The sequence below is a fragment of the Sparus aurata genome, chromosome 3, assembly GCF_900880675.1.
Source record: "Sparus aurata chromosome 3, fSpaAur1.1, whole genome shotgun sequence".
NCBI classification, from domain to species: Eukaryota; Metazoa; Chordata; class Actinopteri; order Spariformes; family Sparidae; genus Sparus; species Sparus aurata.
The window spans coordinates 4,320,503-4,343,550 of NC_044189.1; the positions used below are offsets into that span (position 1 = coordinate 4,320,503).

General features: G+C 43.2%; 1 protein-coding gene across 1 annotated transcript in view; it reads right to left on the reverse strand.

The window, feature by feature from the left end:
* Positions 1–2,802: 2,802 nt before the first annotated feature.
* The window catches only part of cacng7a (calcium channel, voltage-dependent, gamma subunit 7a), a 39,161-nt gene continuing 18,915 nt past the window's right edge, over positions 2,803–23,048 (reverse strand). The window contains exons 3-6 of the mRNA XM_030413061.1: positions 22,801–22,887; positions 19,708–19,848; positions 9,457–9,602; positions 2,803–6,664 (exon numbers count right to left, since the gene is read on the reverse strand). Of these exons, the coding sequence (XP_030268921.1) occupies positions 6,158–6,664; positions 9,457–9,602; positions 19,708–19,848; positions 22,801–22,887 (881 nt within the window). The 3' untranslated portion in view covers positions 2,803–6,157. The remainder of the gene's footprint in view (positions 6,665–9,456; positions 9,603–19,707; positions 19,849–22,800; positions 22,888–23,048) is intronic.

A 23,048-nucleotide genomic window follows, 5' to 3' on the forward strand; every position in this document is an offset into this window, starting at 1 on the left:
TCTGGAAAAAGCAATCCCAAAATGCTTCTCCCTCTGCCCTATCAGAACTCCCATCAGCCTTTGATCTAAGGAGATCTACCAAGTGCCACCCCTTTTCTTCTCTTCCTGCAAGGGCCTTTAGTGTCCCTTTTCCAGTACACACCCAATTCTTCTAATTGGTCACTTTGGTACATTATCCAATAGACTAAAAGAGGAGTTGACCTGTCTCCCTCACAACTCGTCTAACTTGGCTGCGGTCAACTTTAGGTCTTGTCCCCAAATTGACATCTCTATCCTTCTACGGGAACATAAACGTTTAGACATATCCCACCATTTGGCGTGCGGGCCAATCTCAGGTTTAGTACTTTATGATGGCCTGCTGTCTGCTAACCTTTAGCACTCACACAGTTGAAAAACTACTCTAGGACCCCTGGAGCTGTGAGTCTCACTCTGTCTGCATTCCTTAACTCACCTGAGGAGAAACAATGAGTCATCACGCAATCTAAACTAAGTAAACTCAAAAATCAGAATGTGTTGCCATCCAGATACCTCACTTGTGTTACCATATTGCAGCTTTAGGCATAAATTAAAGAGTCTAACATCTCATCTGGACTGAATCCAGGTTTGAAATGAGGCCATAGCGGTCCTAGTGTACCCGTTGAACCCTTGTTGGCTCATCACGTTGCCTAAAACTTTATAAGCGCAGCTATTTTTCATTAGGTCTAAGTTGTGTTCAAGTCCCTCTATTAAATATCTTTCCCTAAATCGGGACGGACCAGCTGCCCAGACAGGAGTCTGTCCCCACAAAAAAGGCTCAGAACTTCCTCCTCTGATCAGAAGAGTCTGTTCAGTGCAGCTGTGAGCTCAGAAGCATTACATCACTCTCTGCTAACATCAAGTCTGAGAGGAAACTTTATAATTAGTGTCAGAGCAGTTATCTGAAATCACAAAAAAAAGGATTATAAGGTGGTCTGAAATGAAATTGGACCGGCTCAAGCAACAGCTCTGTTTGCTCCTACAGCCCCTGAACGCCCCGCGGTGCACCTCCACAGGTGGGCCCAGTTATTTGGGCTCAGAAACATCAAGGTGTGAAAAAAAAAGAAAAAAGCCTGACTGACATCTCTTTAAATGCCGCGGAAGATTTGCTGCACCTCTTGCATCAGGCAGGACAAATCATTTCTTCAGACCCGGACCGGCTTCCACCTTGCAGCACCTTTCACAACACATCCTGATTATTATTCTACGTTTTCTCACACACGCATTTACTACCTTTACATCGCACCACATCAACCCCCTCAAGCTATTCTGTTGTTGAGAGGGAAAGACATTTGTGTGTGCGAGCGAAACGTAAATGACTGTTGTGTGTTATGTTTGCTGATAAAGAACACGATGATCCAGAACCGCTTAATATTCCACATACATACGAGCTCAAATGCGTTATGCAAACGCTGACTCACGCTTTAATAAATGCATCTCATTTCTCCGCGCTGCCATTGTTACATAAGTGTCAACATATGCAAAATATGTTTGTTGATCTAATCAATCTGTGACTCATTTTCTAACCTATTCCTCGTCGCTGCATCTCACACACACTTTCTAATGTCGTCAGCGATGGTTAGTCATACGATTAATTATAATAATACAATGTTAACTATTTGAAATAACTACTAATACCAGATTTCTGTTTCTCTCTTGTCACCAGAGGGGAACGTTTGACTAATTAGCGGGTAAAAATAAATCTGGATCAGAGTTTAAACGTCTCTAATGAAGAGCAGCACTGTGGCCCTGATGTGTTTCTCTAAGTGCTTAAGCCACAACGTTAATACATATTACAAAATGAAACAATTCAATCGTAATTAATTATGAGGGGGATTAACTGAAAAGGTCAAAAATACCTCATATGGCCCACAATGCACACAAGCAGTATGAACATGTGATTTATTCTTTGTTTCATGCAGCTCATGTGCACCTAGAATCAGGCATGACAGTAAAAACACTTTTTAATCTTATTTCTCTCAATACAATACAATAAATGCATAACTACTATGCTTTTTCAGCATTAGGAGCCCAAATCCTGCCATTAAGAGGCTTTACTTTGCCGTGCCACATTACTTTAAACTAATTAAATCACTGTGGCAAAGCAGAGCAACTGTCTTTTATTTTTTTTTGCCATTTCTGCAGATGTCTTGAGCTTTTTCTACAAGCCAAGACGATCAGGTGGGTTTTAGTCCCACTTCCTTGGTTAACTTCATGCTCTTTACAAGGTCCATTACTGGAAGGTCAGATTATTTTATGTGAATTTCTGTAAATATATTTTGAGTGGACAAACAGACCGCCATTTTTTCCGGGAAAAGCCCAGTGGCAGACCAAATAACAAGTGCAGAACCAATCAATACTCGGACAGACTGTTAGACCAAACTCCATTCTAAAAACGTGTATTTTAAGGTAGGGCAATGTTTTTTACACATCAAATTGTGCAGTAATGCTTTCATAAGACTCTTATCAGATTATCTGCGGTGTACAGGCACAATCGGCTCACACATTAACACATTTTTTATGAAGCCCGGACAGGTATTGACCGGCCGTGTCCAAGAGTTACCCATTTTCATCCTCTGTGCGAGCAGCCCGAGGCAACAGATCTCTTCTAATACGGTACTTTTTTGTTTTGGAAAGTAAAGGCAATTGTAAAGTGTCGCCTAAAATGCAGCACAGGAGCTTTTAAGCACAGTATCACCAGCTTTCAGCACTGACGATAAACTGCCATCTCAACTTTTGAACGTGTTAAATGAAATGACATGATAAACAGACATTAATGAACAAGGAGAGGCTGGAACCAGGCAAGCTTTATTGGCTTCAAACTTAACAAAACACTGCTGGCAGATAAAAAAAACGACACTCCTGCAAATAGCTCGTTTGCCGGAATGATGAAAACAAACTCTATTTAAACACACATGAATTATATGGTCTTTTTTTTTTGGATGAGTCAGTCAAGTGTCATTAGACTCAGAACATATATGACCATGTAAACTTCTCTACCTGTAAAGTGTAAACACGTCTTGGCAGACTGCGTACAGCGTGTTCAGGATGAATATTTACACCTTGGATCACAGTTTGAAGAAATGTCTGGAAGCAAACACTTCAGAAATGGTTCACTGCGTCAGAGCGCTGCTTCTCTGCTGTGACAGCTCTGATTCATTTGTATCAGAAGTCAGCTACATAAATATATCTGTGTGTGTGTGTGTATGTGTGTGTGTGTATGCTCACTACACAGCATGAATGCTCAGCTTTGGCAATTAAAATAAACATCTCAAAAAACATCAGCGAAAGCTCTCGTACTCGGCTGCTAAATGATTCCCTAGTTAATTTCCACACAGCAAATATTCATAAAAGATGTTAACACCGCAGTTAAGTTGCTACACTGTTTTTTTCTTTAACAGTACCACAGGTTGTAAGCTTAACATTGTTTCCCTCTATGTCTAAAAATGGCTACAAACAATGTCCCACACGGGGCACCATTTATATTATGCTACAAAAACAAGCAATCTTTAAGTTTGTCACTTTAAGTCACTGTGCAACTGTGAGCTTCATGGGAGTTGAAGTGAAAACCTTGTGTTCTCCGTGGAGATTTATGTTGACGTATATGAGGAGGGCAGGTGCTGAGAATCAACAAGCATTTTACATTTCTGTTGCTTATGTTGAAAATTTCCATATTTTTCACTTAAATTTCCTGGTGCAACAACAACAAACTACCAGAGGTTTGGAAGAGATCATGTGTAGATTAAATTATCCAGTTTTGTTGCCCACAAACACAGCTGGAACACGTGCAGACGTCTTGCTAAAATATACAGTTTTGTAGCTGCAAACAAAACAGGAAATGTCCCGACATCTTGCTGCAAAGATCCAGTTTTGTCGGGACACTAGTAGCTGGAAAACAGCCTGATATCTCCTCAAGAATATCCAGTTTTGTGGCCACAAAGATGGCTGTAAATTATCTTGAAATGTTTTCTCTTGCTAGATGCTGTGGCACTTTCATCCCCTCCTCCTGATAAGAATTTCAGCTAATATTGTTGTAATCTAAATCAAATATATACATTTAAGTTTTGATTGATTTGTGTTTTACAGAAATGTAAATTGCCAACATTTTATTCTGGCGTCTGGGTGTTGAGAATCAGACTTATTATACTCCATGGAAGCAAAACTAAATTTGCTAATGAAGGCCAAAAAAGTGGAGTTTAATCAGTGTTGTTATTTCTTTTGCTGCACTATAAGAATGTCACATGACTTCCTGCCATGGCATGAAAAGTAAACGTGACATTTTTCGTGGACAAGTGCTGAACTTTCAGGTATTTCCAAGCAACATTCAACAACATTTTCTTCATATCACTTCTGAAATAACTACCGTGTGGAATTTTCTGGAAAAAAAATGCATAATCTTCCTCTAATTAATGGTAAGCTAAGCTAATTGCATTAATAATTAATAACAGGACTTAAATTGGAATGCAAAGCCATCTGTCGCGGCGTACTCAGGTTTTCAGTTTGCCTCCCATGTAAGCTCGTGTTCATCAAAGTGCCGTGTCTCTACTTCTATATAGTCTTTATATAAACCTTCTTTTAACTTGTGTAAAAAAAACCAGGAAGAATCGGATTCCATTATGAATCTGTCAATTCAGGAAGCACGTCGTCACAAAAATTAACTCAACACTGTCACATACTTTATCAGGTTAATGTAGAACTTTATAATATTTTCTGACCTGAATGGATTCAAATGGAATCAAATCTGAACCTGGCTTTTCAAACGTCTGCCTTCTCACATCTTCATATATCTTTATATATCTTTATGTACACGTGGCAACAGCATCACAACTCCAAAGGCATCCATTTTGATTGTGCATGTGGGCGGAAACAAGACGGTCCCTGCTCGGTCAGTGCTGAATGTTTTACAGAAGCCTCCTGAAAGCTCCCACCAGAGGGCGTTTTGTCAAACTGCACCGGAAGAAAAAGTCTCTTGTCTTCCGTTTCATTGCACGAAATGTTTAAACATTCATCCCCGAAGCTTCCCTCTCGAAATACAAACAGCTTAGAAAATCCAATAGCTAAAACACCTAAAACATACTGTAATATTTACACCCCGTGATAGTCAGACAGGATAAACGTTTTTGTAATATTCTTTTCAGGAAGAGAGAGTCGGAGGGGGGGAGGAGAATTTCTATACAATGGAAGTATAAATCTCTATGCATGTACAATTCACCTCTGATTGTGTGTAGTTGTGTTTGGAGGTCATGGTACATGGGCAAAAGTTGTAAGCAATACTGATTATTCAGAATATTTATATCATATTGGTGTTTCTTTTTCAAACACAGCTTTCCATGAACAAGGTCGGGAAGTGGGAAGAAGACAAAAACTCGACCAGCACATAAAAAATAAATACAGATGGAAGACATTTTATAAAATCAGATGAAGTCCGTCAGAAACAAATACCACAGTGACAGCAGTCCACTTTAGATTTATAAATCAGGTTCTCTTGTTGTTTTGCGCTCTCATTGATTGAGAAAGAAATAAGAGTAATCAAAATGTAGTGAACCTTCCCAACCGTGTCCAGGAATCGCAGAAAACAACGACTTTTACGTAGGTATTCATTGTCTTTGTTTGATGACAGGATTATACATTTATATCCAGAAACGCTGTTCAACTTATTTTTTCTTTTCTGTGAATGGACGGCGTTTTGGAAATGATTCATGTTCCGGTGTCCCGCGCTGCTTCACACTGTCGCCTGTGTATCACGGCCCTGATGATGAATGTACCCGTCAGAAACCCCACAAACGTCTTGTTGCTACTAATCATCGTATCCCGTCACTCCTCCCCTCCCATGTTCCCTCCCGGCGCGTCAAAACTTTTGTTAAGTGTCTGTCTTCGTCTCGGCCTCGACATCGGCGGTGAGTCATCCCTCCGCCCACCTGCCTCTCCTCTCCTCCCCTCTTTTCCTTTCTCCTCTCTCCTCCTTTTTGATCTCCTTAAACCTCTCTCTGCTGCATCCCTCCTCCCACACACTTCGAGGATGCAGGATTTGTGTTTGTGTGGTTGTGTGTGTGTGTTGTCTCGTGGTGTGTAAGAGCTGTAACGGAGCCAATCTAATCCCCCCCGGTTGTGTTTTTTCCCTCCCCTTCCCTGCGTATGTAGCCTAGCATGGCGAGGCGCTCATTCGCATGTGCGTGTGATAGCGGGGAGGAGGCACGGCTGATGGCGGCCCCGCCATGGGCAGGGACTGGGGCGGGGGCCCGCTCGGGTGGGGGTGAGAATGGGCGTGGGAGGCCCTGGTTAGGGTGGAGGTGGCGGCCATGTGGAGGGGGTGAGGGTAAGAGGAGGAGGTGGAGGAGGAGGAGGCCTGCTGGAGCTGGTAGCTGGCCGCCGATGAAGGCCCAGAGGAAGAGGGCGTCGGCTGGGAGCTGCTGCCCCCCTTGGGTGGAGGCTGCGGCGGCGTCTGGTTGAGCTGGATGGAGATGTCAGAGGAGACCTCGGAGGCGCTGCGGCCACGCTGTGGTGGAGGCCAGGAGTCCGGATGGAGGAACTGGCCGCTGTAGTCGCTGCAGTCGGACATGCGGGGGCGGTAGAGGGCGGGGTGAGGCCGGTACAGCTCCTCCTCAGCGTAACGCTTCATGAAGAGGTAGACGGACATCACTCCTGCACCCTGACACACAGAAACATGATGAAGATAAATGATTTCTGCAATCTTATATAATCAGCGACATGTCATGTTGGGTTCCTTTAGCCTGAGTGTTGCTATTAGTCCATGTCCTGTGAAAATTTACATGCCAGCCTGCTAGGGAGGGACTTGTTGCGGGTATTAATTGGTATTTACAGTAGCTAATAGCTAGCGGTGCGCTGACTCTAGCTGGTCTGGCAGCTCCCAGTGAACTGGGCCGAACCAGAACAGAACAACACAGCCTCGGGGACGGGGAGCCAGTTAGATGACAGGAAGTACAGAACCAAGATGGTCGTCTCGTCCTGTTTGGCTCCTGGCAACGTTGAGCCTGTAGCCGTTCACGAGGCAGCTGCTAGTTAGCAGTAGTTAGCATGTCTTTAGCAACAAGTAAAGCTATTGTTCAAGAATCGAGCTGAGGGAAAATCAGTACTCTGCTGCAGATTCACTCCAATTTACCACTGTCCTTTTTTATAAATGCGCTGCAACATCTCACAAATTCAGAAAGCGTTTACTGGAAATTAAATGAGTACACGCCCTTGAGTGCAGGATGAGTCAGTCGCCTCTTTTTGAAATCATTTCTAGGAAATTTCAAACTCTAAAGTACCATTATGAAAACATTCAAATGATTTTTTTCTGGCCACAGGTGCCAGATGAGCTAACAAAAAAGCTTGCTTGTCTGATAATCCCCTTACTCTGCAAACTAGAGCTGACAACATGCTTTTATTTCATGCAGTCATAGTTATCAGCAGCTGTTGTAGTGCGCTCAGTAACACAGCTCGCTAAGAAACCCTGTTAACGACCCACACGACATCTTTAAAGATGATTTGGCCTGTTGCATCGACTTTGACTGACCTTTTCTAACTCGTCACTCACAAATTTATCAACTTTATAGAAATGCAATACTCGTTCGCTGGAGTAACACTTTTTAATCAAATATATGCAATTATTGCTTTTTTTTATATGTGTATGGTCGAGCAGAAATGGATCCAGATGCAGGTTCTAATTTTTCATGAATAAAAAGTGTAATTTTTTTCTGTTAATTAACAAAACTTAATGGATTATGAAGCCCCGGGGACGTTCGGGCGCTGTCTAGTTTTTATTACTAACTTCGTGTTGCTTTTAATGTGTTTGGCTGTTCTCCTCTTGTATTTTATTACTCCTGGCAGGCGCTTCATCTTCTTACAAAACATTTATTGCTCTGTTATTCTCTTTTTTTGTGTTATGTTTTATGTATATTGATAGCACATTGAGATGCAGCTGCACGGGTTTGATACTCGAGACAAATTCGCCACAGGAGACCGAGAAGTTGCTGTTAAATCAAATAAATAGTTTATCTTCTGGCTACAGTTTTATTTGTGTTTCGACGGTTTTAAACAGATCTGGTTACATGTAGTTTCTGACGGACAGTTGTGAGAATAAAGTGGATCCGATAGATGAATGAATACATCACTCGGGGCTCAGAGTGTCCGCCGGGAGAAGGAAATTGCGACGTAGAGAGACGAGGCCATCGAAATGAGACTTTTCAGCAAATTCTCCGATGCGAAAAAGCTTTTATAAAACATCAGAATCGGCGCCGTCGTCCTAAACTGCAACACGGCGCCATTAGGAGGAGACCAAATTAAATCAATCTGTAGCCGTTTCTGCAGAGAGTTGACAAAAAGCGGCTTGGCACTCCTCGTGGAATGAGCCATTATCACAAATGTATTCATGTTTTCACTTTGGGGCATCCGCCGAGCGCTCGCAGCTCATTCACTATTCATCCACAACATCAGCGCGACAACCGCCTTTAAACTTTAGCATGCTGATGAATGTGTGTTAGTGTGTGTGTTAAACTCCATGTTTTGCAGCTCTGGTGCAGATTAGAACAAGAGCAGAGGGGGAGAAAACAGAAGGAAGGAAAGGAGGAAGAGAGAGGAGGAGATACGAAGAAGGACACAAGAGGACAGGTGGGGAGAAAGAGAACAGGAGGAGATGAGAGAAGGAGATATAATAGAGGATTAGAGAGGGACAGATGAGAGAAGAAGAAGAAGACAAAAATGAGGGAGAAATGCTAGAAGAAGATGAAGAAGTGGGAGAGGAAGAAACAAAGAGGAGATAAGATACGAGGACAGAAGCCGGGAGAGGAGTGGAGATAAGACGAGAAGAAAGGAGAGGGGAAGGGACAGCGGATTAAAGAAGCGACGAGATAAAAGTAAAGGACAGACAAAGAGAGAGAGAGGAGGAGAGGAAGGAGAGGAGTGGAGGATGGAGGAGGAGCAGCAGAGCCCCTCCTACAGCTGCGACAGAGCTGCTGCTGCTGCCCTCAAGTATTCCAGCTATTAACATTTATGAATATTGATGCCGGCAGGATGACGAGCTCCTACGCAGGCACTTTTTAACTGTGTGTGTGTGTGTGTGTGTGTGTGTGGTTAGCTGAATAAGTCTGCATTTTCAGCAAAGCTACAAGCGATTTGTGCATCTGTGTTTACACACATGCTGGAGTGTGTTTAGCTAAACGGGGGTTTGGTCGACATCCAAGACAATCTGTGTGTGTGTGTGTGTGTGTGTGTGTGTGTGTGTGTGTGTGCACATGAGCTTTATTGTCGATTGTTACACAGATTCTGTAAATGTTGAGCATCAGTACACATCAGTGTCACATCACTATGATCTGTGTACGTTTGTGTGTTTACTTCTTTCTGCCTTTTGTCTGTATGCAGCACACTCAAACGTTGATGTACGTTGGAGTGTGTGTGTGTGTGTGTGTGTGTGTTGGTGTGTATCGCATATTCTTCGATTACCTCTTTGAGCAGGAAGGAGGACGCGGCGAAGGCGAAGGACCAGCCGTAGCGGTAGTGGAAGAACTGCTCCGGCTCTCTGGGTCGGTTCATCACCTCGTCGTTGATGCTGGAGATATACAGGACCAGGCCGACCACCAGACTGAGACCTGCACACACACACACACACACACACACACACATAATTCATTACCACAAATACATTTACAGTCGTGTACTGGCTTTAAAACGGGGCGCAAGTTCAACCCAACCACCAGAACAAATACTGGCAATGTACATTTCTGCAAAACCACAGATCATTTAAAACGATATGTTTGACACTTTTTCATTTTCTATCTTGTCACAAGGCTTTGCATATGTTCTAGTTAATTTAAAGCACAAAAAACACTTGTATATGATTAGGAAAATCCACAAAAGTAACTTCAGATGTTCCGATATCTCCTTAAAAAATATCCAGTGGTGTAACGATTCCAGAAGGCTCGGACTGTGGTCACCAGCTTGGCAGAGTTTCCAGTGTGATATGAAGCCTACAACATGAACAGAAGATCAGATCTGTGTTTTGCAGAAATGTTAAATGTGAACATTTGCTGTGTAAGCTCTGTTCATGGTGCTGATCCTCTCTGGGTCTCTTGAGCTACATGACATCAGCCTGAACAGCCTCATCAGACATATTAAAGTGGGTTCAGGGTGCAACAGGTGATTACTTTGTGTCTTGCAGAATATCCTGAAGGACAAACACATCCAAACATCGACCAACAGGAGCACAGAGCGCTGTGTGAATGTGTCAAAGAGAAAGAGGAATAATGATGTTTGCTGATGTGAGGTTTACATGAAGAAACGGAGGATTCATTTTAGAGGTTTTAAAACTAAAGACAAAACAGACAGTGGAGACGTCAGAGCAGCTGAACAGACTGAGACGGACATTTAGTTTTATTGTGTCCTTCATCCGTCTCAATCCTCCGACAGTCCAACAAAACACTAATAAGTAGAAAAGCAGGAGGTGCGAGGCTAATGTGGCTTTACCCCCGCTACCCTGTAATACCAATCCCATTTGAATGGGGCTTTAGTCTCTTTGTATTTCTGTATTATTGTGTGTGCATGTGTGTGTGTGTGTGTGTGTGTGTGTGTGTGTGCTCTGTAGCCGGAGAAGCTAATGATAACGTGTCCTGGTTGTACTGTAAATAGGCTGAGAGAACCCCGACAACAGGCCGAGCTGCGGCACAGAGATAAACAAGGACACACACACACACACACACACACACACACACACACCGTGCACTTCAGCTCGCGGTCAAATCTGTGCACAACACACACACACACACATAAACACACCCGTCCTCACTGACACACTGTGAACCCTCATTAGGAGTGTGTCAGTGCTTCCTCCCGTGTCGACAGACTAACCACAGCCGCAGCTGACCTCCAAAATCCTCCAGCAGCCAAACACTGACACTCAAAACACACACAAACACACACACACACACACATACACACACACACACACGCACACACAGAGAGAGTAAAGAAATAATTAAACTCTCGTCTGGACGGACTTTCATTTGAAAATGTGTTAAGCCGGATTTATGCTTGTGTGTCGGGGCGTCTCGGAGGCTCAGCAGAGTTCCTCCTCAAACATGCAGCTACAAGTCAGAGCTGCAGAGACACGACGCGTTCACCACAACCAGGCCGACCGGTCAGCCGGCTGCTCCTGGTTCTCCTGCTGCTGCGCCATCAGAGGCAGAGACCATCTCTTCTCTACGGATTTTATTTCATGATCTGGCAACGCAAATTTCCAGTGTGAGCGTTTCATGTCGGCACCTGTCGCTCTCTGACAGAACTGAAAAGAAAAGAATGTCATGACTGCCGACAGGAGCTAATGTGGCGTCGGTACAGCTGCATCAATGTTGTATCTGTTTCTCAGTTTCTACACTGACAGATGACAGTAGCTGCAGGAAGAAGACAGTTTGGCTCGTAATCCTGCAGAAACAGCCGTCAGTGGTCAAAATATCAGACCTGCAGTGAATGAAGTCGACGTACACAAGGAGAGCTCGGACATGTTGATGGAGAGGCATTTTAAAGGGTGACGCATGCTTCTGGAAATATCTGATATCCAGAATTAAAGTGCCACTAGGATGTAGTCGCAGTAAGGTTGCAGATTGAGAATCTTATATATCGATTATATTCCATTTCTGCCAGGAGATCCTCCGAAATCATTTACACCAGAGCTGTAAGTCATGGTTAGTTTTTAAAGGCCCTGAGGTCGGTTCAGCGTCCCTGCATCTGCCTGTAAAAGCTTTCTTGTTCGAGATGAGTTGTGCATATTTCAATCTGACTTTGTGTTTTGTAACATGACCACAAAATAACTGACACGCAGCAAACTGGAGGTTGGAATACAGGGCAGAAGAATCAGACGTGTGTGAACACGAGAGTAACAATCGATCGACAACAACTCAGAAAACCAGCAGAAACACAGAAGCCTCATCTGCAAACAGACTCACAGAGCGCCATCTGCTCCTGATTGGAAATACCTGTTCACCAGAGAGGCTGTTTGCTGTCACAGCTGTGTAAAAAAACTGGGACTAATCAAAGCAAGAGAGACAGGAAGTCCTCGAGGAGGCACGCCGGAGGATTTGTTGGAAAGCTTCGAGTGACAGCTCGGAGAGAGCTGGCAGAGGACGCGGACACATTTCTGTTGTTCTGCTCCAAAGTCAGACAATATGAAGTGATGCAGCAGATATACAGCTGCAAGAAAAGAAGAAAAGAAAAAAGCCTCCGTGGTGTCTTTGCAGAGGAAGGACTGTGTTCAGAAAGGAGGAGGAAGGAGTGGGACAGCTCACAGCCTTGCAAGTATTTGGTCCATCATCTGTTTTCTTGTAGTGCAAGCATCATAGAAAACACAGAGAACACATCAAACTGCTCGATCGAACTCTGGAAAATGAGACAGAGTTGTAATTCCCTCTGTTGGCCAGCAGATGGCGGCGTTGCGGCTGAAAGCTCTGACAGCCTCCTGGTGTTCGCTGTGTGGACGTATGTGAATAGACGCGCACACACACATTCACACAGAGGGTGAGGAGGGAAAATAACCAGAGAGGCAAACAACAGAGACAGAATTGCAGGAGAGAAATTACTGGAGGAAGGACAGAAAACAAACAGCTGGTGCACGGCCTCCATGTTGACGCCTCGGGGTTCACGCCGGACCAGCAGTTTCTCCACGACGGGCAGTTTTTCATGCTGACTGAACTAAACTGTGCCGTGTGTTTCCTGCAAAATCTCTTCAAACCACCACTGATTTCTGTTTTTCCTTCTCCCTGATGCTGTGTGAAATAATCACAGCGTCTCTTTTATGGTAAACAAGAGAAAAGAAACAGAAGAAGAGAAAAGAGTTTCGTCGTTGTCGATTTCTCGGTTCGATTCTTTTCTTCGTCCTATGAAAGCAACTCTCAGGAGCTGCACACAAATCTGTGGAAGATAAAATGTTTATTCTGTAATTCTGTTTCTCACTTCATCTTTAAGAAGAAGAATAATGCTCCCACATCTTTAATCTGTTTATTATTATCAAACTGTAGCATTCATAACATTTTTATTATCTTAATATTTGGAAATAAAACATGTTCCGATTTTCTTTCCCTTTTTTTTAACATTAAAAACTGATTTATAACATTAAAGTGTCAAATCAACGTTTTCACATGTGATATATGTGATCACACTGAATTTACAATGTGTAAAAATATAATGATTGTGAAACTAATATTCTGTATTAACTAAAAACATGTAATTAAATAAATAAAGGAAGCGTTCTGACTCTGAGGCCTGCAGGTCACTCTCGACATTTCTGTATATTTCAAAGCTCTGATTCAAAGTGTTCATACGATCATATTCAGCACTGACGGTCTGAGCGCTGGGTTAGAATGTCAGTCTATTTCTGGATCCAAACTGTAAACACACACTTGTCAAAAACAACATAATGGAGCTCTGAACCTTAAACGTCTGTGTCAGCTGCACACACATCAGTGAAGAGATCATGCAGGAGTGCTCCTCATGTCCAGTGACCTCACAACAGATATTATCAATTAGGCCTCAGCACATCGTTTATAATGCAGGACGATCGCCGTGCTCCTGTTTATTGGAGTCAAACTGGAAGTATTCACACGTTTTCTTGACTGAAATATGATTTCTGTTCTCGCTCTTATTAAAATAAATTCATTTCTGAACTAAAACATTGTAAAGTCGACTCCTGAAGGTTTCAGGAGATGTTTTTTCTGCAGAAGTTTCAAAGCAGTTCGTCAAAATGATTGTTTTAATACCTCTGGCAGGACTTCAGTACCAGAACTTTATATTATCATGTTTAAATATTAACTTTAATGAGTGCCAGTGAATCCACACGCAGACATTCATCTGTAGCTGCACGTCTTGTGAATGCATGTAGGATAAAAAATGATTTGTATTTAGATACATCTGTCAGAAAAGAACCAAAAACAGCAATAAAGTTAAAACATAAACAGTCCGACAGCAGCAAATATTGTAAAAGCTTTGGATGTACAATACAAGTGTAGCTGTTGAGTTTGATGGTAACAGGATGTGAGCAGACGTGTTAATCCTGCAGTAAACGTGTGCGTTTGCGTGCATGTGTCTCTCCGTCTTGGCTTGGTGACACTTCTATGACACCGCGGTCGTCACGTCTGGCCTAATGTCCAGTCAGCAGTCCACCATGCTAAGCTAGCATCTGTGAGGTAAAGCTCCCTCATGCAAAAAGGTGATGTCATCCTGTCTGCTCGGAGGAGAGAGAGAGACTAACGAGGTCCAAAAAAACAAAAAAAAAATCCCAACATCCGCTCCATCAGCGAAACGCTCGAGGTAACCGAGCGGAAAACGTCACCCCGCCGAGCTGCAGCGACACGAGGGAGTGATGTCACCCTGTTGGCTGCCGACGTGACTCTGATGAGCTCGACGACAGACATCTCAGCTCGAATCTGTCAGCGACGTGACAGATGGAAGACTTTGTTTAGTTAAATGTTAATCCTCAGCGAAACAGGAAGACGGATCACAGGTTTGTCCTGAGAGGGAAACTTTACTTTAGCTTTCACTGAGGAACTTTGTGTGTCGCTGGTTTGTTAGACGAGTGACTCGTAGCTGCAACATAAAGAAATGTGAAGAAAAGTGCTTGACTAACATTCATTCTGGTTGACATCATCCAGGCCAGAAACTCCCTGTGGTCGGAGAGCTGAACCGGCCACAGGATTGGACCTGCAGGATTCTGCTCTGTGCAGGACAGTCAAGTTCATCCTCACCTAACTGGGAGAACTGTCTCTTTACGGAGCAGCTTTGATTCGTGCCGACGTTGTTTTGTTGAAACAGGAGGCGGACAAACAAGAGAAGCTCGACTGTTGTTCAGGAATCAAGCGAAGAGACCAAACAAACACGCTCCCGGATCAGTATGTGGACAGCAGCGTCTATAAAAAGAATATGATCAAACATTTCAGCCGGTAACTTTCCACTTTCAGCTACGTGTCTGGAATAGTGTGGCTGCACTGAAGCCTGGCGTCCGGTCCACTTACTGCACCCGGACTCTGGGAGATTTTTGGGCTTCAGAGCAGAAAAAACGTCGTCCTGAAAGCAAACCGAACCGACTTTCTGATTGATACGTCAAACTAACACAAAGCCGCTTTCCGGACTGTTTGGTTTGAGTGCAAACCTGCCGAGAAACATCCAGTCGGTGCAGCTCTGCAGCGTCCTCGCAGACGAGCAATTATTATATATGGAATTAAAACCTGTTCGCTGCTCAGCCAGCAGCGAGAACAAGGTGAGTTCTGACAGGCTGTCAGCTGGGAGACGGAACGAGGAGCTGCTCCGTCCACTCAGCTGGCTTTTTATCATTAACCTTGAAGGATGTTGACTTTTAACAAGCTCACTCCTCTTCCTCTGCTCCGCTGCACTTAAACATCTTATTTAAGCCGGCAGGTGAGGGATGAGTTCCCCGTATTTCAGGCAGGTATTCAGTCGGACCTCCATCCTTTTTGTCTGCTCCTCCAGTCCTGATGAAACGACGTCCTGCAGTGACGTCATCAATCCTGCGAGTTCTCTTTTCTCATGCATGACCGGCTCCGTCTCCTACAAAATACTTTTCTATATTAATTTGATGTACAGTCTGGAGGAAACAGACCGCCGCCTGGCAACGGTTCTTCAAATCAAGACAGTGTGACCGCCTGCACTGCATAGAGGAGATAAAGAGGAGGCTGAGCTGGACGGGTGGATGCACAAAGCACCGACCAGAGTCTTAAAATCTTTATATATTTTGTGGAGTTGTGTTCTTACACCGTCCCAAGTGTTTCCAACAACGTCTAAACCCGGAGAAATCCGAGAGCGAGGAAGGAAGTCAGCAACCGTGACGGAACGTAAAGATGGAAAACTTCTTACGTAAACATTTTGCCTCAGTCACATTTTTCCCACTACCACTCAACGTCAAACCTTTTGTTCTCAGCTTAGATTGAAAACATCTTATGTCCGTGTACATCCAAGTCTCACTCAATGCATCAAATAAAGCCGTGCACTTCGAAGTTAGACGCTGTAGGTTCCCGTCTAGCGTCAAGTTTGTTGGGACTTTGGATGGTCATACGATGGAGTTTCCGGTTACACCCCGCCTTTCCAAAACCCCGCTGTTCCGAACATAGACTCCAATTCATCGTAATGGCGGGGTTTCCCTTTTTTTTCAAAGACCCCGCTATTCCGAAACCCCCCACTCCGAACGGACACAATCAGAAAGGAAACGGAGGCTGCGCATTTATCCTTTTTTCCTTTGTGGGTTCAAACGGATCATGTGGCTGATTAACCGCAAAACAAGCCTACTTCATATTAATGACATAACGCTCATTATGTTTCAGCTGGACAAATGGCTATGTTGAATTGAAATTACTTTATCATGCTAAATATCCGAAATTGGCTGGGTGTGGGGATGTGGGATTTCAGCACCACGGATAGCGTCTAAAAAGATTAGACAAACGTTTAAATGTATTTGCTGCAAGCGAAAATATACATAATAATAGAATGAATGAGTGACGGCAGTGTTTGATGTAGGAAGTAATGTTAAACTTGAAAATCAATTTCGGAACAACGGTGTTTAATTTCGGAAGAGCTGTGTTTTGGGGGGAGGGTCGGAACAGCGGTGTTTCGGAGTGGGGGTGTTTTGGAATGGAGGGGTTTCGCAATGGAGGTGTGTCGGAATGGAAGGCTGTCCCCGGAGTTTCCCCCCCGGGTTCATTTCCCCAAGAAGACCAAGAGTCAAGACTGGTTGAAAAGACTGTGTATGTAAATAATTAACACTTACACCACCTTACGCAACGTGACTGGATTCATGTAACTTTCATAACTCACTTTTTGAAGGTTCCCAGATTAAACTTAGCGTGATCTTCTTCCTCATCCTAACCGAGCAGTTCTGGTGCCTAACCGTATGAGGTATCTGGGTGGCATTACATTCTGATCTTTGAGTTTACATAGTTTAGATTTAACGATGACTAACAGTTTTTTCTTATGTGAGTGGAGGAATGAAGGCAAAGTGGGGCTCACAGCTCCAAGGGTCCTGGAGTTTTTGGAGTCAGCTGGGGGTGTGTTAAAGGTTAGCAGGCCGTGAAGTACTAAACTGAGTTTGGCCCCAACGCCAAATGGTGGGAGATGCCGAAACGTTTATGTTCCCCTAGAAGCCAGGGAACCCATTTGGGTCATTTTGGGGACAGGGCCTATTGTTGACTGCAGCCAAATTAGATGAGTTATGGGAGATGAGCAGGGAGACAGGCAGGGACGGACTGGCCATTGGGCAATGTGGGCAAATGCCACTGTGGCCGCCTGGTGATAAATGAATAAATATAAAGCAGAGCGGCTGCATCAATAGGCGGCTGCGGCCGCAAATGAATAAATAGGCTAAATAAATAAATAAATAAAAATAGCGGGGCGGCTGCGTCAAAAGGCGGCCGCAAATGAATAAATATATGGCCAGCGACCCTCATTTGCCATTCGGGCCGGCCGTCAAATCACAGAGCGGTCCCAAGCTCGTTTCTCCCGGCGATTTCGAGAGTCAATAACATTTTTAAGTCAAAGGGAAACCAAACTTCTCCTCACCCAATATACTAAATGGGCGATCTAATCACTATTTATATGCCACATACGTGTGTCTATATCACAGTCATGGTTACCTTCTACAGTCACAAAGTTTTATATCATTCTGCATTGTTAGAATTGTTGGAAGTTGGAGGTTGGAAGCTGGAAGTTGACTGAGTTTAAGCTAACAAAATAATGAATCGAGGTATCAAGCGACACAAGGTGGGAGCAGAGAAAAAGAGAGAAATCTCAGAGAGCACTGTTGGTTGACGGTGAAAAATGCTGCAAACCGACTGATTTGTTTTTAAAATCAAGTGCAGCTTCAGCTAGCACTAGCGCTAATACTGCTAGTAACAGCACACCAGGGAGAAAGACAGGACAGTGAGGATGAGCAAGAGGAGGATGAAGAGGTAGACATGGATGACTGCGTGACGGTAAGACACGTTTGTATTATGGAGCGTCTGGCTCTGATGATTTATTAATGTGTTTTATGTATTGGGGTGTAGTTGTTTATAGCTTGGGAATTTATGTTTACTATCACCAGGGCTATCAAAAGTGCCTGCTCTTTACGTGTGTTGAAAATTGCGCGTGCGCGCGCGCACCCCCCTTCCGTGGGCCGCTGGTGGGTGAAAATGCCAGGGCCGTTTTTTGTTCCCAGTCCGTCACTGGAGACAGGTCAACTCCTCTTTTAGTCTATTGGATAATGTACCAAAGTGACCAATTAGAAGAAGTGGGTGTGTACTGGAAAAGGGACTCCTCGCATAGGAAGAGGAGGAATGGTGGCATTTGGAAGATCTCCTAAGAACGAGGGCTGATAGGATTTCTGTTAGAGCAGAGGGCGAAGCAGTTTGGCCTTGCTTTTGCCTTAGATTTGAGAATACCAGAAAAGCGGCCGCTTTCTCGATCCAACGCGGGCTTGAGATCTGTTTCAATAATTCAATCATTCCACCCAGCCTTGCCTCTGCAGAATTCTTTTATCATCAAACTACACACCGATACCTTTTGATGAAGAGAGCCCAGATACCACACGTAAACCAAACCTTTAATAACATTCCGAAAGTCTTTCAGTCATAATATTTGAACTGTTCATCAGGAAGCTTTATTTTAAATCAGATGTTGCGTACGTATTGTCAGAGTTATTGGTTATTAATCAGATTTTCTGACGTCTTAATGTTGTTTGATGAACAACTCACGCTTCTGTTTTCATCTGCAGACACTGACTGGACAGTATTTATACCACAAACCTTGTTTTTCACTCTTTGAACAAATTAGATAACATTTTATTTTATTATAATAAGACTAGTGTTCCTGTTTGACTCTGCCAGGTGTTACAGACTCATCCCTGCACGCACATTGTGGTAATAAAACATGTTGCTGTGATGTAATCTGCTTTCACTTCCACAGAAACATCCTCCTCTTCAGGGACAAGCAGCTTTAAACTTTTTAGTGTTTGTGTTGCTGCAGAACGTCAAAGAAAAATACTTTTTCCAACAAGGCAATAAAAAGTTTTTTGGGGACATGAAGGTCAAACAGTAATAAAAGAAAGTGTAACCTCAGCCGTTCTTAAATCTCTGCTGCAGCGCTGTTCTTTAAGTTTCTTTTCTTTTTTATCTGCCGTAACAGGACGAGTTTGGAGTCTCTCATTGTCACCGTGCCAAACTGTAAAGCCTTCAATTTAAAGCGAGGCAGGACGAGTGACCGGAGAGCAGCTGAGGAGAGTCCACTTTTAATCACCGGCTCATAAACCTCTGAGAGCGGCGGGGAGAAAGTACTGCTCGCGGGAAGCAGCACCTGTCCCATTAATTGGACTTTTTTGGCATAAAACTCTGAGCGAGACGCTGTTTTGTCTTCCTGGAAAACGTGTTTGTTTTCCACAGACTTTTCATTCCACAGATTCTCCCCACAGCTGAGGTTTTGTCTCCCAGGCTGCTTTGCTGCGACGACAACACGCGGCGGCGTAATTGGAAAATATGGAAACAAACCGTGACAAGAAAAAGCCTGGAGACACGAGTTGTTCCACAAGAGCGTAATTTGTGTTCTGTGAGTTTTCGACTTGTTCCTGAGCACAGAAAAAAAGTTAATTAACACGACTCTCCGTGCGGGAGGATGAAGATGCACCCTCGCTCTTCTCTGGCGGTTTGCTCGTGGTGCACGTGTCCGCGGTACCTGACAGTATGAAGAAGATCCCGGAGACGAAGGCGAGGATGGTGCGCTGCGGCCGGATGTGTCCGATGTTGCTGATGACGAAGGCCGTGAAGACGAAGAGCAGCGACACCATGGGGAAGGGCGTGGCGGTCCGGACCATTTCTTTGATGGGAGGGAGAAGACAGAGAGAAGGACGGACTGATTAAGAACAAAAGTTTTCCAACAATCCAAATAAAACATTTCACCCCTTTTAAAGAGTTTCTTCTTCTCTGCTGTGAAGGAAACACATCATGAATAATTCAAACTGTAATCAACTTGCTTCTTGAGTTACTTCCACTGTGTTTAAACTGTAAGTCTGACACGACAAACTACGGCTATTAATATTAAATCTGCCACGAATCCAGCCAGCAAAGTCTTCACTTAAATCTTTTATTTATTCATCATGTAAAAGACATCGAGATGGTTTATTCTGTGTTTGTGGTGCAGCAGGTGCTTTACTTTTACGATACTGTTGGATTTATAGTTATTTGTCTTCAAATGTTGGACGTTTTGGATGGTTTGGTTGTTCGTTCTGGTTCTTGCAGCAGCGATAATTCAGGTTTTCTGTCTTTTTCAATTCGTCATTCAGAGAGGGGAAACTGGAAGACCCAGTAAGATGATATACAAACCGAGACAATCGAGACAGTGATTGATTTAAGATTAGAAATGTAACTTGAGAAGAAGAGGAGGTGAAGAGAAGGAGGAAAAAAATGGTTGAAATCATCAACCGGCTCAAGAGGCTTTTACTATTTTCCGTTTCTCTTCTTCTTCACCCCTATTTTTGCTCAGTTTTGGTCTCCACCAACCTTCTGAGAGTGATATCAGCTGCCTGATACATGTTTTACTGTGTTCATCAGCTAATATAACCCATTTTAGCCATTATTGAGGCTTTTTTTTTTTGCCTTAAAACACCAACAAGAAAGACAGAATCAAATCTGTAAAGTTGCCGGAAGTAGAAAAAACTAAACAAAGAACTCAAAGACACTAAAACCTTTCAAAACCTTTTCTTGTGGGTTTATTACTACAAGCAACCCTTTTCACATCACACATACTCATTTAATCAGTTATTAATAAGAAAATATTCTTTAGTGCAGCTTTAAATTTGAACTCACATCAGCTGCAGACATGTTTGGATGATTATTGTTGTATTTTACATCATGTTGTGTAAAGAATTTGTGTTTTTTCACAGTTTTTTTCTTAATCTGAGCTTTAAAATATGCAGATCTGTATGTTTGTCCTCCGTTGGTTCTTATAATTCTTGCTCTTACTCTACAAAAGTGTTTTCTTCAAGTGTTTTCTATCAAATCAGAACCACAATATAAAGAAATATTGCAGCGTACCCATATTTCAACAACACAAGACATATTTTCTGATGAAACACTTGTTTCAAATTCAGAATACGCTCAGAAAAAAGGTTCATATGAATTCTGCACACTTCTAAATAACCTGCGGTCTGCTGGAGCAACTCAGCGTTGTGTCGAGCGAGGCGGTGCGTATGATTTATTCAGCAGCGTCTCCCACGGTGCCACTACGGTGTTATGACTTGTGCAACGTCTTGTGAGCCTGAGGACATTTATCCGGCATTTAAACGGACCAAATGTCTCCCTCCCCTCGACTGCCGGCGTCCCCGACAACGCCGAGTGTTTTACTTCAAAGAGACAGAACAAACCGGAGCGCTCAGAGTCCGATTCACTGTGTCAACGCGTTAAAGCATTAAAACAGCTCAGAGACTAAATAACTCTGTGGGGAAGTTCAGAAAACTCCATGTTCATTAACTGTCTGACCGAAGAGACGCATGTTCAGTGTTCACAGGCTCTCTGGCCAACATCAGGCCTTTAGGGAAGTTTTGGTCGTGTTGATGCTTTTACTTTTACTCTGGGTTTCTTCTACGAATATTACGATTTTAGGTAAATGTTAGTTAGCAGCCTGTTAGACGATCAGAGACATCTGATCCTTATTAAATCTCACCTACTAGATGCAAAGTTAACCCTGTCTTTATGTAGAAGTAAGACGAGGAGTAAAAACCAAATTCATCTTTCTTTGGTGTTCACAGATGATTTTATACACGGAGAACCTCAGTCTTCTTCCTTATCGTCACATTTTACAGTCCATAAACATATTGTTTTAGCTCATTATTAGATCTTTCTGGTGTCCTTTCATTCTGTGTGTGTCATGTGCCTCATTAGATTGTATGAAGTCAATACGATTGTGAGTGTGTTGATGTGCTGCACCTGTCAGGTGGATCGGTCAAACATGGACTTTAATATAATCCTCCTGAAAATCTAAAAGAATTACTCCTGATCTTTTCCTTCATCTGGTGAAAAATGTTAAGTGTTTTTGTATTTGTCATGATTTGTATGAACAATTTCATGTTTTCTTTTTAGATTCTTCTTCTTCACAGTTTATATAAGTTTGATTTTGCACCTTTTTAACTTTCACTGCATAAATACATGAAGCTGTTAACATTAAGCTGTGTAGTTTGACGACATTATTTAGCTGCAAACAATGAAGGTAAAATGTAAAGCTGAAGGATACAAACAAAACAAAGACATTCAATATGAACGTTACATTTTCAGATATTCTGTATATCACATATGGAAACATTTAAGGGAACATTCTGTCATTTTCTGTCGAGTTCAGTAATTTTTCACTCAACACGTTTACTGACGTAAAGTCTGAATCTTCACGGCAGCACAGAGTCGCAGCGTTCTCCTGAAACAACTTCAGTATCTCAGGACTCGTTTTACAATGGCTGATTTGATTCGTCTTTTCAAATCAATCTGGCATCTCTGGGCTTCAGGAGACGTTGATTCAGCTTCATGGAGCCATTTTATTGTATGTTATTACATTTACATGTTAGAGTCTCCAGCTAGAATGCTGCAGCTCTGTTCTGCAGGACTGCGAAGCTTCACACGTGCAGGTGAGGAGGTGATGACTGGATTATTTCAGGTTTGGATGAACTGTTCCTTTAACTCCTACATGCATCTAAGAGTTCATTAACATCGTCGTCTATCAGTGGAAATAGGTTGAATCAGCGTTGGTGAATATGATTCATTCTGTGTGGCTGTGACTTACTGAGGATGTTGGCCGTGTTCTCTGTGGTGATCTCTATCTCTGGCTCGGTGAAATACTCTGACGCCACACATCTGCCCTTCTCCGGTCCTGAGAGAGAGAGGGAGAGAGAGAAAAGAGAGAAAAGAGAGAGTGAACTGAGAGAGAACGAAAAGCAGAGCGATGAGAGGGAGGAGGGTTCAGCTCGGGTCAAAAGCAATATGGAAATGTGAGCGTGCAAAGAGGAAACACAGAGTAAACCCACAAACAAA